This window comes from Pelodiscus sinensis, chromosome 17 (assembly GCF_052426305.1).
Source record: "Pelodiscus sinensis isolate ZL-2025 chromosome 17, ASM5242630v1, whole genome shotgun sequence".
Taxonomy (NCBI): domain Eukaryota; kingdom Metazoa; phylum Chordata; order Testudines; family Trionychidae; genus Pelodiscus; species Pelodiscus sinensis.
Genome location: NC_143068.1, coordinates 4,746,301 through 4,760,945, shown reverse-complemented (window position 1 = coordinate 4,760,945; position 14,645 = coordinate 4,746,301). Strand labels below are relative to the sequence as shown.

At 42.5% G+C, this 14,645-nt stretch overlaps 1 protein-coding gene across 6 annotated transcripts in view; it reads left to right on the top strand.

The window, feature by feature from the left end:
* NCOA6 (nuclear receptor coactivator 6) overlaps window positions 1-14,645 on the top strand; it is a 77,161-nt gene that overhangs the window by 23,419 nt on the left and 39,097 nt on the right. For all 6 annotated transcript variants that reach the window (XM_075901413.2, XM_075901411.2, XM_075901412.2 and 3 more), the window contains 2 exons: window positions 8,026-8,154; window positions 9,378-10,196. In XM_075901413.2, coding sequence (XP_075757528.2) covers window positions 8,026-8,154; window positions 9,378-10,196 — 948 coding nt within the window. The remainder of the gene's footprint in view (window positions 1-8,025; window positions 8,155-9,377; window positions 10,197-14,645) is intronic.

Here is a 14,645-nt window from a genome sequence, read left to right as displayed (position 1 = left end):
AGGCCGGCAGTGGCACCCACCTGGCAGCCCAGCCAGTCTGGCATTTGCGGGGGACCGGGAGCCCTGACCACCTCTGATCCAGAAAACTCCCTTTTCCAGTGCCTGTCAGGTCCTGAGGGTGCTGGGCCAGGAAGATCCAACCTGTACCAGCTTCCCTGTGGTGTCATAGAACCATAGAGCTAGAAGAGACCTCAGAAGGTCATGAAGTCCAGCCCCTGCTCTAGGCAGGACCAATCCCAACTAAATCAACCCGGCCAGGGCTTTGTCAAGCCGTGACTTAAACACCTCTAGGGATGGAGACTCCACTACTTCCCTAGGGAACCCATTCCAGTGCTTCACTACCCTCCTAGGGAAATAGTTTTTCCTAATATCCAACCTGGACCTCTCCCACCACAACCTGAGACCATTGTTCCTTGTTCTGCCATCTGTCACTACTGAGAACAGCCTCTCTCCAGCTTCTATGGAACCGCCCTTCAGAAAGTTGAAGGCTGCTATCAAATCCCCCCTCACTCTTCGCTTCTGCAGACTAAAGAGACCCAACTCCCTCAGCATCTCCTCATAAGTCATATGCTCCAGCCCCCTAATCATTTTGGTTGCCCTCCACTGGACCCTCTTCAATGTGTCCTCATGTTTTTTTTATTGGGGGGCCCAGAACTGGACACAATACTCCAGATGTGGCCTCACCAAAGCCGAATAAAGGGGAATAATGTCATCTCTGGATCTACTGGCAATGCTCCTCTTAATGCAACCTAATATGCCATTAGCCTTCTTGGCTACAAGGGCACACTGTTAACTCATATCCAGCTTCTCATCCACTGTAACCCCCAGGTCCTTTTCTGCAGAACTACTACTTAACTGGTTTGTCCCCAGCTTGTAACTATGCTTGGGATTCTTCCGTCCCAAGTACAGGACTCTGCACTTGTCCTTGTTGAACCTCATCAGATTTCTTGTGGCCCAATCCTCCAATTTGTCTAAGTCACTCTGGACCCTATCTCTGCCCTCAAGCATATCTACCTCTCCCCCTAGCTTAGTGTCATCCTCAAACTTGCTGAGGAAGCACTCCATCCCCTCATCCGGGTCATTAATAAAGATATTGAACAAAACCGGTCCTAGAACCGAACCTTGGGGCACTCCTCTAGAAACCGACCGCCATCCGGACATCGAGCTGTTGATCACTACCCGCTGGGCCCGGCCTTCTAGCCATCTTCCTATCCATCTTACCGTCCATTTATCCAATCCACATTCCCTTAACTTGCTGGCAAGAATATTGTGGGAGACCGTATCAAAGTCAAGGTATATCACATCCACTGACTTTCCCATGTCCACAGAGCCAATTACCTCATTATAGAAGCTAATCAGATTGGTCAGACACGACTTGCCCTTTGTGAAGCCATGCTGACTATTCCTAATCACTTTCCTCTCTTCCAAGTGCCTCAAAATGGATTCCTTAAGGATCCCTTCCATGATTTTTCCAGGAACCGAGGTAAGACTGACCGGCCTATAGTTCCCTGGATCGTCCTTCTTCCCTTTTTTGAAGATGGGCACTACATTTGCCTTTTTCCAATCATCCGGGATTTCTCCCGATCTCCACGACTTTTCAAAGATAATAGCCAAAGGCTCCTCAATGACATTTGCCAATTCCCTCAGTATCCTCGGATGCATTAAGTCTGGACCCATGGATTTGTGTACGTTTAGCTTTTCTAAATGGTTCCTAACCTGTTGTTTACCCACAAAGGGCTGTCCATCTTCATCCCATCTTGTGTCACTTAGCGCAGAAGTCCAGGAGCTGACCTTTTCCGTGAATACAGAGGCAAAGAAAGCATTGAGTACGTCAGCTTTCCCCACATCATCTGTCACTAGGTTACCTCCTTCATCCAGTAGGGGCCGCACACCCTCTCTGATCACCTTCTTCTCATTAACATGCCTGTAGAAACCTTTCTTGTTATCCTTCACATCCTTAGCCATCGCAATTCCATTTGTGCTTTTGCCTTCCTGATAACCCCCTGGCATTTTCGAGCTATACATTTAAACCCCTCCCTGGTCATTTGTCCAAGTTTCCACTTTTTGTAAGCTTCCTTTTTGTGCTTAAGTTCACCAAGGATTTTCCCTGTAAGCCAATCCGGTCTCCTACCATGTTTGCCTCTCTTGCTACGTGTCGGGATGGTTTCTTTCTATGCCTTCAATAAGGCTTCTTTAAAATACTGCCAGCTGTCCTGGATTCCTTTCCCCTTCATGTTAGCGTCCCAGGGGATTCTTCCCATCAGGTCTCTGAGGGAGTCAAAATTTGCTTTTTTGAAGTCCAAGGTGTGTATTTTACTACTGTCTTTTCTTCCTTTAGTCAGGATTCTGAAATCTACCATCTCATGATCACTGCTTCCCAGGTTGTCACCCACCTCCACTTCCCCTATTAGTTCCTCCCTGTTTGTGAGCAGAAGGTGAAGCTGCACACGGACCCTGGTCAGATCCTTCAACACTTGTCAAGAAGTTATCCCCAACATTCTCCAAAAACTTCCTGGATTGCCTGTGTACTGCCGTATTGGTTTCCCAACAGATGTCAGGGTGATTAAAGTTCCCCACGAGAACCAGGGCCCGCGATGTGGAAGCTTCACTCAGTTGTCTGAAGAAAGCCTCATCTACCTGATTGTGGCCTGTAGCAGACACCAACCACCACATCACTGCTGTTGTTTGCTCCTTTAAACTTAACCCTTAACCTTTAAACTCTCAACAGGTTTTTCTCCCTCTTTATACTGGAGTTCAGAGCAATCATAGTGCTCTCTTACATATAGTGCAACTCCTCCTCCTTTTCTCCCCTGCCTGTTCTTCCTAAACAATCTATACCCTTCCATGACTGAGCTCCAATCATGTGAGTCATCCCACCAAGTCTCTGTTATCCCAATTAAATCATATTTCTTGGACTGGGCCAGGGCCTCCAGTTCTTCCTGTTAGTTGCCTAGGCTTCTTGCATTAGTGTACAAACACCTCAGGTAACCAGTTAATCGCTCTATCTTCTCCATTCGAAACAGGGGTCCTCCTTTCTTGCTCGTTCCTCTCTGCATTTCTTCCCGGTATCTGACTTTCCCACTCCCCTCAGGGTTTTGGTCACCGTCCCCGGACGAACCTAGTTTAAAGCCCTCCTCACTAGGTTTGGAAGCCTGCCCGCGAAGGTGCTCCTTCCTCTCTTCGTTAGGTGGATCCCATCTCTTCCTAACAACCCTTGTGTCTGGAACAGAATCCCGTGGTCGAAGAAACCAAAGCCCTCTCTGCGACACCACCTGCGCAACCACGCATTTATGTCCTCAATTCAACGATCCCTGCCCAGTCCTTTCCCTTCAACAGGGAGGATGGACGAGAACACCACTTGCGCTCCGAATTCTTGGATCCTTCTTCCCAGTGCTACATAATCTGCAGTAACCCGCTCAAGGTCATTCTTGGCCGTATTGTTAGTTCCCACGTGGAGAAGCAGGAAGGGGTAGCGATCCAAAGGTTTGATCAGTTTGGTAAGCCTCTCAGTCACATCCTGAATGCGAGCTCCCGGTAAGCAACACACCTCTCGAGATTCCAGGTCCGGACGGCAGAGGCATGGCTCAGTCCCTTTTAGGAGGGAGTCCCCGACCATTACCACCCATCGTTTTCTTTTGAGAGTGGTGGCTGTGGAACCCCCATCCGTAGGACTACGCATCCCATGCCTTCCAGTAGATGGTGTTCCCTTCCGGTTTCTTCCTTGTGAGGTCCCTTCCAAAGCATTCAGCACTGCAGAGCCTACGGAGAGAGCCTGAAAGCGATTACTTACCTCTATAGCATTGGGGGATTCCCATGCTGGCTTTTTTCCCCTTCTGGAAGTTACATGCTGCCAGTTCTCTTTCTGGGCATGTACTTCCCTCTCTTGCTCCTCCACCTGCCGTGCTTGAAGGATTAAACGCTGCCTTCTATCGAGGAAGTCTTCATCCTGTTTGATCAAGCGTAGGGTCGACACTTGGGCCTCCAGTCCTCTAATTTTTTCTTCCAAAATGTCGACCAGCTTGCACTTCGTGCAGATGAAATCTGTTCTTTCTTCCGGGAGGAAGACAAACATGGCACACGCTGTGCAGGTAACAACAGCAGACCTATCACCATCTATCGCTGCTGTCCTGGAGAAGGGATTTAAAAAGAAAGGCAAGAGAACCTCACGCCCTTCCCAACTCCCTGTTTAAACTCCGTTAGCACTCACCTGTTCCAAGCTTCTTGGTCACTTGCCCACTGCCTTATAAAGCCCTGGAGTGCCTGAAAGTCCCTCCCCCTACCAAGGCTCAGCCAATCAGCAGAGGCTTCTAGAATTCAAACTTTAATTAGAAGCCAACAGTTTCCACCTGCCAATCACAGCACCTACCAATCATCATAGCCAATCACAGCACACACTCCCATCAGGGGGAGGGCAAAGGGGAAGGGAGAGGGAAGCCTCACTCAGAAACACAGGGGAAAAAACAAACAAAAACAAAAAAAGAACACACACCAACCCTCACTCACAAACACAAGCTCAGCACACAGTAAGAAAGCCCCAATAACAACACACACTTCCCTCAAGAGTCCTGTATCTGCTTCTCCTTTACCTGGAGAACTCCCTCTCTAAACTCCCTGTTAGCATTCACCTGTGTCAGTGTCCCATCCTATGTAAAATATCCACTGTGTGAAGTAGGGATGTTAAATATCGATTAATTGAATAGTTGGGTAACCTCATGAATTCTTATTGGTTAATCGACTATTCTGTAGTCCCCTTGGGTGGGATTGGCAGACAGTGTGCTCCAGCCCCACTCCTGGGGAGCCCCCTGTCATCCTGTGCTGCTGCCTCTCTATCAGAGGCAGCAGTGCTGGGTGCCAGGAGGGAGCTAGTCCGTGAGGGGAGCCAGTTTAAAAACCAGCTCCCCTCGTGGACCAGCTCCCTGCCATTCTGTGCTGCTGCCTCTGTATCAGAGGCAGCAGCATGGTGTGTCAGCAGGCCTGCCTGGGTATGGTAGGGCATCTGAGCTCCTGGACCTGGCATGAGCCAGAACTGAGCCAGCCTGCGTGGTTGGCTGACTGCTATTACACTTTAAATGCAGAGCCGCAGTGGGAGTTGGTCCTGGACCCGGCGCAAGCCGGGACTGAGCCAGGGTGCTGGACAGCCTACTAAAAAAGGTACTGGGGGGGTGGGATGCGGGAGGGGAGAATGCATGTAGTCTATAGCATTAACTGATAAGCTTTTGCTTATCAGTTAATCCACTTTACTATTGTATGTTATTACTTCTCATAAGCATCCATGCTAGTAAATTTCAGGTGATTGTCCAGATAGTGAACACAAAAGATGTGTAAGCATAGAAAAGTGAATTCAATTTAAAATTAGCACAAATTCTCACACTACATGTTGGATTATTCACCCAATTCTATTGCTACTTCAGTGTGGTTGTTTTCCTATACGTTAACAATTGAATTGAATAGACTAATGGAGATCTGTTGCTCATCCAAGTCGCATGCTTAAACAAAACTGCATATATGCCATCCATTACCCTAGCATGCCATTATAATTAATAAATTCCAGAAGTCCGACCATTGAATAAGTTAAAGAATTTCTTTGTGTTAAGTATTCTAATGGCTGCATTTAATTATCAAGTAAATAATTTAAAAACAAAATAAGTTTTAGTATAACTTTTTAAAAATTTTAACAAAAGGGGAGCTTTCATTGACATTTTAGAGTACATTGGGTTAGGTTTGTTTTATAGTAGTTAAATCACTAACAAAAATGTAAAATAAAATGTGTATTACTTCTTCTATGAAAATCAGAGGGATTCATTTCCTAGGTCTCCATATACTTCCTGTTGAAAGGTAGGTATTTAGGTGCCTAATTTCCTTAGACATTTTTTTTTTAAATCTCAGGGTATCTAAATGAAATCATGAAGTTTTTCCATAAAATATCTCTTGATAAGGTCCTTTTCTCTCGGTCTCCTTAATGCTTTTCTACAGCCTTTGAGTATATGTACAATTTCTTAGAAGTAAGTAGTCCTGTTCAAGTCAATGGAACTACATTTGTGTAAAGTTATGCATGTGGTTAAAGCTTTATGGGATTAGGAGCTAAATTTGTATGTGTGGGATTCAGAATACATACCCAGTAAGTGGTGTGTTTTTAAAACCTTCTGTTTAGCAGAGGAAAAAACATCTAAGGTACATTATTGTAACTAGAGCACAATTGCTACAGGCTCATGAAGTCACCGATTCTCCATCTCCTTTTTTTCCTTGAACCTTGTGACCTTTTTTGTTTTTTTGGAGGATAGCGAGCCTGCCAATGGTGCTTGTGGCCCCTTTTCTTATGTAGGTAAAAAAATGAAGACTCTACCTACCATTCCCATTACTGTATAGTTCCATGCTGCAGAGAGGTTGAATAAGCTAGAAGACTTCAGGAAAGAAATCACTGTAAATTAACATCTTCTGATTTAAAAATATTATTTCTGTCAGTGAGGAATCTAGATAGTTTGGAGGAATGAGGTTAGAATTTATAATCCGAGTTCTAATCCTGATTCTGCCACTGATTTGCAGCGTGGCTTTGAGTAAGTCACTTTACCTCTTTTACCTCTTATCTGTACATAAAGAAAATAAGTATGAATATTTTGCAAGGTGCACATACAGCTTTTTGAATGTGTAAAGTGCATTCTGCCTGATTACTTGGCTGACTATTACTGAAAAATCAGCTGCGCAAATTTTTTGATATCTTTTGAGTTAATTTTAATTGAAGTAAAATTTTTAATTTTTTCTTTTAAGAGATAAAATAATGAATACATTTAGGATATAGCTGCCTTTTTGCCTTTTTACCCTAGAATCTGATGTTTTCAGGGTATGAAATGCCTCTTACCAGAAATAAAAGGAGAAATGTATGTATTTGCTGGTTAATAGTTCAGTCTCTTTAAGATTTAGGATGGCACTGATTTTTTTTTCCTACTGATTCAGTGCCAAAGCAAGAAGTTAAACTCAAATGTTTTATTTATATTGTAGATGTTTTGTTTTATTTACAGATATATACATATGAAAACACGTGTTTGAATTATCTTTTGGTATTTCTAAATACACTACAGGAGGTGACCATCTTGCTAGAAAAAGTGATAAGCAACTCAATGTCAATATGGTAGTTGCCTGTAAGACTAAATTTCCATCCTAGTAAAATATTTACTTAACAGTCATAAAGTACTTTGGAAATTAATCAAATTTATGCCAGTTAAGTTTCCATCCTAGAGAAATATTAATTTGTCTAATCTATTTCTGTATCATGCGCCTCAGTGTAAGTCTAGACTACAAGCCTCTTTCGAAAAAGAGCATCTAGACTACAACCAGTAATTTTGGAAAAGCAAGCTGCTTTTTCGAAACAGAGCACCCAGGCAGTCTGGATGCTCTCTTTCCAAAAAGCACAGTTTGAATTACATAGCGTCTTTTTTCGAAAGAGCACTTTTGAAAATGGCTTTATTCCTCGTAAATCGAGGTTTTCCACGGTCAAAAAAACTGCCGCCTTCTTTCCATTTACTTTCGAAAGAACGCAGCAGCAATATAGATGCAGGTGAAGTTTTTCGAAAAAAGGCTTTTTTTTCTGAAAAATCCTGTTGTCTAAACACACCCTCAATAGCTAAGCATTTTGTTCAGTTTCTTGCCATGGCATCAGATATCGCTTTTTCACATGCTAGATGCCAACAGTAGTAGATTCAAGTAGTAGATTCAGAAATCCCAAAACAGTTTTCATATAAATATCTCCTTTTATTTCTAATGAGAATTTTCTTACTTTGCAAACCTTCAGACTGAGAGACTGAGGAAAATGAGTGGGAGTTTCCTTAAGTCCAATTTGTCTTTTTTTGGAGAGGTGGGGTGGGGGAGGAGAATTCTTTACCTTTTAAAGGAATATTTTATTCAATTAAAAATTAGTAATGCTATTCTAACTTTATTTTGAATCCAGAATAACATTTTATTTTGAATCCGTTATAGTTACAGTTATGTGACCCACTGCATCTAAGATCTAACAAATTTTTAATTTTCTAGGGCTCATAAGAATGAACAATCCAGCTACTGTTATGATGTCCCAGAGTGGAAATGTTTCCTCTTCTATGATGGCAAGTGGAGCTAATGCAGAACTGCAACCCAGGACACCGCGACCTGCTTCACAGTCAGGTAAAAAGGAACATAGCATTTATCTGTCACTATTGCTATTAGAGAGACAAGGTTGGTGAGGTAATATCTTTTATCGGACCAGCTTCTTCTGGTGTGAGAGACAAACTTTCAAGGTTACACAGCTTGCAAAGCTCTTCTTCAGCTGTCTGTGAGCTCAAAAGTTTGTCTCTCTTAACAGCAAAGTTAGTGGAATAAAAGATTACTACAACACATTATACAACTATTGCTATTGACTTTTTTTGCGGCAAAGTACATCTGAATTTTTTCTTTGAGCATTCAGACACATGGGTACATTCTGAGGGATATCACTAAAATTTGGTTCAGGGCTGACTCCTATTTTTCTAACATATGCCTCCTTTTAGTATTTCTTCGCTACCTTATGGCTTAGATTCTTAAGACTGCCAGAAATTCTGGCTACTTTTAGTGGATCTCTTGTCATTTCTTGCAAAGATTTCTTCTAGCAGGTTATAAACATTAGAAACACCTTCAGTAACCCACATGTTGATGACCATTTTCAGAATTATTTCTTACTGTAGTACAGTTAAAATACTTTTAGTTGTATTGGGAAAGGAAAGCTTTCCTACACTATTCCTCCTCTGTGTTTGGAGGGATCACCTCTTGGGGTCAGAAAATAATATAGTTTTTGTGTGCTGTAAGTATCGACCACATGATTAGCCTTATACCCACTCCTTAACCTCTCTGTGCCTCAGTTAAGCATGTTAAGTGACTTGCTGCTTTGAAAATTAGTGATTACTCTTGCTCAGTTTTGTAAAGTGCTTCTAAAATCCATTTGATGTAAGGTGTAATACAAAAGCAAAGCATCATTTTTTCTTTACAGAAAATGTTAACTACTTCTCTGGAAATTAGTGTAATAAGGCATCTTCATAATTTCTTATTATTTCACCTTCCTTTCACCGTTGGGAAGTTTTTTTCTCCTGCTAAATATAAGGCTTATGTTTGTCTATAGGAACAGGTTCTTGGAGGCTATAATACTAGATTTATACCTTTCACAATACTTAAGACTTAGATTTTCAAGGTTGCCAGAAATTCTGGCTTTGTTAGCGTACCATCTGTTGTTTACATTGGCAAATTGGAATGTGAATTTTTGTTGGACTGCAAGTTCAGAGAAGAAAGCAAATGCAAGCAAGTAACTTATCTTTCTTGTTTTCTATCTTTGGTTACAGTACATTATTTATTGTCACATTTGTTTACTATTTTAATAGATTCAATGGATCCACTCTTGTCTGGACTAACTATCCAGCAGCAAAATCATCCATCTGGCTCGTTAGCGCCTCAGATCCATTCAATGCAGTCAGTTGCTGTAAACAGACAAATGAACCCCGCTAACTTTCAACAACTGCAGCAACAACCACAGCTGCAGCCACGTCCCCCCCAACAACATCAGCAGCCACAACAAGGCATTCGACCTTCATTTACCACACCAGCTCAGGTCCCAGTTCCTCCTGGTTGGAACCAGCTGCCTTCAGGAGCACTTCAGCCTCCTCCAAGCCAAGGAACAATGGGCAGTACATTGACAGTAAATCAGGGATGGAAAAAGGCCCCATTGCCTGGACAAATGCAGCAACAACTCCAAGCAAGGCCATCTTTAGCAACAGTCCAGACTCCCTCTCACCCTCCACCTCCATACCCTTTTGGAAGCCAGCAAGCCTCTCAGGCTCATCCAAACTTTTCTCAAATGAACAATCCTGGACAATTTACTGCTCCTCAGATGAAGAATCTTCAGGGAGGGCCCTCCCGGGTTCCTACACCACTACAGCAACCCCACTTGACCAGCAAATCTCCTGCTTCTTCTCCCTCTTCCTTCCAGCAGGGATCTCCTGCATCTTCTCCAACAGTTAACCAAACACAGCAGCAGATGGGACCAAGGGCTCCTCAGAATAACACACTTCCCCAGGGATTTCCACAGCCTGTCAGTTCTCCTGGTCGTAATCCTATGGTGCAACAGGGAAATGTTCCCCCCAACTTCATGGTGATGCAACAGCAAAACCAAGGTCCACAAGGTTTACATCCTGGCTTAGGAGGTAAGAAAAACAGATCTGTGTCATTAAAAATAAAACTTTATAAGACTGCTAGAACTTATATTAGACTGTTACCTAAAGTACTTAAAAAAAACCATCCATTGAATAAGTCCATAACTTGTCTTAGCTGTTCCCTTCTAAACTGTTGATGTATCCCTTTGACCTGCTCTCTGTCCTCCTCACTTCCTTACATTTGATTGTTTTCTCTGTGCCTTCAAGATATGTTACAATGTTCCCTTTTTAAACTTCAGATGTCCTTTGACATCACCTGCCTTCTTCCTTCTCTTTTGTCTACTCATGCTGCCTCAGTTTTCTTCTCTTTAACTCTCATCTTGGTCCTCTGCTTCTTGATCCTCTGCCTCTAGGGCATCACTCAAGAGATTACCTTTAACTAGGGTTACTAAGGACCTGCTTTTGGGCAGATGTCAAAGGCCTAGTGTCTATTCTTGTCATCTTCTACCTGTTTGCCTTCAGCAGCCTCCTTCCACACTTTTGCCACTCTTCAGGCATTGGTAGTTCTGTGCTAGATTTTCTCTGAACATTCCTTCAGCATTTCCCTGAATGGTAGCTTACAGTTCATCATATCTGTTCCCCTCAACATTCAAGCTATTGCGAAATCCTGCTGTGTCCCTCACCCCCCCCCCCCCACAAAAAAAAATCTATCTAACTCCATCCCTAGTGCTAAAACTTTCGTCCATTCTATAGTAATCTGTTTCATTGCCTACAGTACCATCCACTCTGGCTTCCCAGGCTTTCATATCGTACATCTCGAGTCTAGCCAATAGGCTGTTCCATGCCTATTGTGCCAGTCTGTGTCTCATCCCGTCAGTCTTTGTACTTTGCATCTGATTTCCTTGTGTGCCAGACTCAAATTCTTCATGCTCTTCTTCACAGGTCTGTTGTCCTTGTAACTTCTCTCATCTTGAACACTCTCAGGCGATTCTGTGTCCTTTCTGATACCAGATCCCCTTTTATTTGGAATAGCTCTGTGATTCCACACAGTGTTGTCTCTCTTCCTTCCTCTTTCACATTCTTAAGTAGTCTTAACACTAACCTCCAGTCTTACAATCTTGTCAAATAATTCCCTTCCATTCTTAATACGTTAACCTAATAAAAACCTAAAATCCTACTTTCTAATAACTCACGTAAAGGCCCAACAAATTAGTGATATAGATATATAATTTTAATGTATTTCCAGATCATATTATTGTCCACAGTGGATACAGGGGTTACTGTAGCCTCACCTGGTTTAAATTTATGTAATTGTTGATATCAGTGCAGCCACACTGATTTATACCTGGAATCCTGCATATTTTCTCTCATTTTGTTCATAGTTATCCCTGGCTGTATTATCCCTGAATTAAATTATAAGCCCATCATGGAATGGGTTAATGATCTGTCTTATTTTACGTAGCACTATGCACGTGGATGTTACTTAATGCATATATCTCAATTATTTATAATCTTCATTTTATCCAAGTGTCAGAAAACTGTAGTACTCTCAAAGTATTTTCATCAGCTTTCATTTAAATTTTATGTTGGCTTTATTTCTTGTATTTTAAAATCCATTCTGGTTTATTTTTTATTCTCTTTTAAGTTCTGTTAAAGACAAATTTTGTTTGCTAATATTTGTGCTTATAAACAATTAACAAAAGTAAAACTGGCATCTCAAGCAAATTGTCTTAAGTTGTGGTGGGAGAGGTTCAGGTTGGATATTAGGAAAAACTATTTCACTAGGAGGGTGGTGAAGCACTGGAATGGGTTACCTAGGGAAGTAGTGGAGTCTCCATCCCTAGAGGTGTTTAAGTCTCAGCTTGACAAAGCCCTGGCTGGGTTGATTTAGTTGGGATTGGTCCTGCCTTGGGAAGGGGGCTGGACCTGATGGCCTTCTAAGGTCTCTTCCAGCCCTGTGGTTCTATGATTCTACGAACTCTAAAAAACATGTTTAAAATGTTACTAGCTCTCTTGCTAAAATAGAGTGCTCAGAATGGGAAAGTAATACACCTTCTCACAGAAAATTGTAAGCATCTATTTTCGCAGTTAAATATTTAGTATAAAATATTAATGATATATTTCAAGTAAAAATTAATATCTATTCAACATTGCAAAGTTATAGCTTGTGTTGTAAAAAAATTAGGTCCCATCACATGGCAACCAAACTAAATGAATCTGTGTATTACATTTTGGGTTACTAAAACCAAAAAAATGTAAAACAAACAAATATGTTTATTCTGTTAACTAATTTAAGCCGTTTAAGGCTGCAGCCTATAAACCAGTGAGCCGGGGATCAGCTGTGCAGCGCTGCTGCTTTGAAGTACCCCCTCTTCTCCCTCCACCCCTTTGCTGCCTCTCTCTGATAGAGGCAACAAGGAAACGGGGGGAATCAATATTTGCTTATCGAATAGTCTACTAGTCCTTAACATCTTTAGTCACTATTCCAAATTTCTGTTTTACGTCTCATACACATAGTCTTGTGGGACTCCTTTATAGCAAAACACTCAGCCAGTAACCAATAATGGTAGTTGTGGCAGCCCCAATAAAAGTGTGTCCGTATCTGTGGAACTAAAATTTAAAAGGGGCAGGCTACTTCACCATATTGTTGTAGGTACACATACCTACATACACTACAGACCGATAGATAGATATCATATCCACATTATCCATATACAGGCAGTCCCCGGGTTACGTACAAGATAGGGACTTCAGGTTTGTTCTTAAGTTGAATTTGTATGTAAGTCGGAACTGGTACATATTGTAGGGGAAACTCTAGCCAAACATTTCTCCAGTGCTCAGTTTTATTCTCCCACACCTCGCTTCCCTCAGTCCTTTATTCTCAAGCTGAGGTGTCTGCTGAGAAAAGCCGCTCCGCGTCTCCCTGGTCTGCTGGGGGGAAGCAGCTAGTGCAGGGTTGCCTCACCCCGTTTGTAAGTAGGGATCCGATGTAAGTCGGATCCATGTAACGCGGGGACTGCCTGTGTATATTTCTTATCTGGGAGTGCTCCAAGCTTCAATCATAAAACTACATTCCTTAGCCAAAGTCCCTGGCCTGACATTCCGAGGCCCACCATAAGGGACTTAACACAGATTTTATTTATTTATTTATTTAGCTAACTATCAGTTGTACGAGGGAATGTGCAGACAAAAGGACAGAGGGGGCATGAATGTGTGGATGGCAATGGTCACATAATAATGTTTAGCTCACTGGGTCACCTTTAGTCTATGCATTATGCTTTTCCGGGATGATGGGTAAACATCCTCCCCAGAAAAAGACAAAAAGTGGGGAAATGTAGGGGAAAGAGCGAGCCTGAAGCATGGGTTGTTGCCTGAACCAAAGTAAGCACGAGTTATACTCTGAGTAATAGACAGGCTGTGTCAAAAGCAGATGTTTGCCTGCCAGTCAGTGTCTCTTGGCACTCACACTGCTAAAAACACATGAAATATGTAAATACATTCCACCAGGACAGCGCAAGGACACCCCAACTTAGTACATAATAAAACAATTTTAAACAGGTTTCAAACAATAGTTTGAAAGCAAAACAGTGGGTGGTGAATAGGAATGTTTTGGAGGAAAGTACGAGGGGAGGTACCGAATGTGTCATTAATGCATAAGAAGATATGCATTGTTTATATCTGTCTGGAAATGCTGGAGTACCTCACTTTAACTCTTTGCCTGGCCTAGGGTGCTATTGACTGAGCCGAGTCTATTGTCACGAGTACAAATGTACAGGGGCTCAGAGGCTATCTGGCCACTGGTGATTATTAATGTACTTCAACAATAAACCAGACTCGGGTGCCTTCATATCTTATCTGAGTCTGTGGTCTTTGGGGGCTCTCTTGAAGTCTATTGGGCTAGCTACATGCACAGAGCTGGCATAATGTACTAAGGAAGCACAAAAACACACACGGCCAAACACTTATCGTCACTGATGGTGCAGAAGACCTGTCAGGACAACACAACAATGAATCCTGAATTTACTGCATTGCTGTCTTGAACTACTACAGGCTTCTCCTTACGCCCCCTTCTGTGCCAGCTACGCACATCATAGGATGTGCAAGAGGAGGAAGTGGACTCTTCAGAGTCATTTACATCACCCCTCACTAAGGTGGGAGAGAATGGGGCAGTGACTAGGTAGGACCCTGGCTCTGTTACCCTAATACACCATGTTGCCCTCCTGAGTTACTCCAGGGGCAGCACAATGCTGCACTACTCCTTACAGTGGGATTAGATTATGACTACACTTAGTAGAACTCACTGATTTCCAGTGTAGCCTACCAGGAAGGCTATTCGCTGTAAATCAAATAAACATATTTTCTGGGTATGTTTTGTTGTATGAAGGGAGACAGTGTTGCCTGATCAGTGCGGCGAGACAACTGTTAATATCATTAAATATGGAGATGAAAGACATCAGCACGAACATCTGTTTTTTTGATAACTCAAAGTTGCTATAGTTT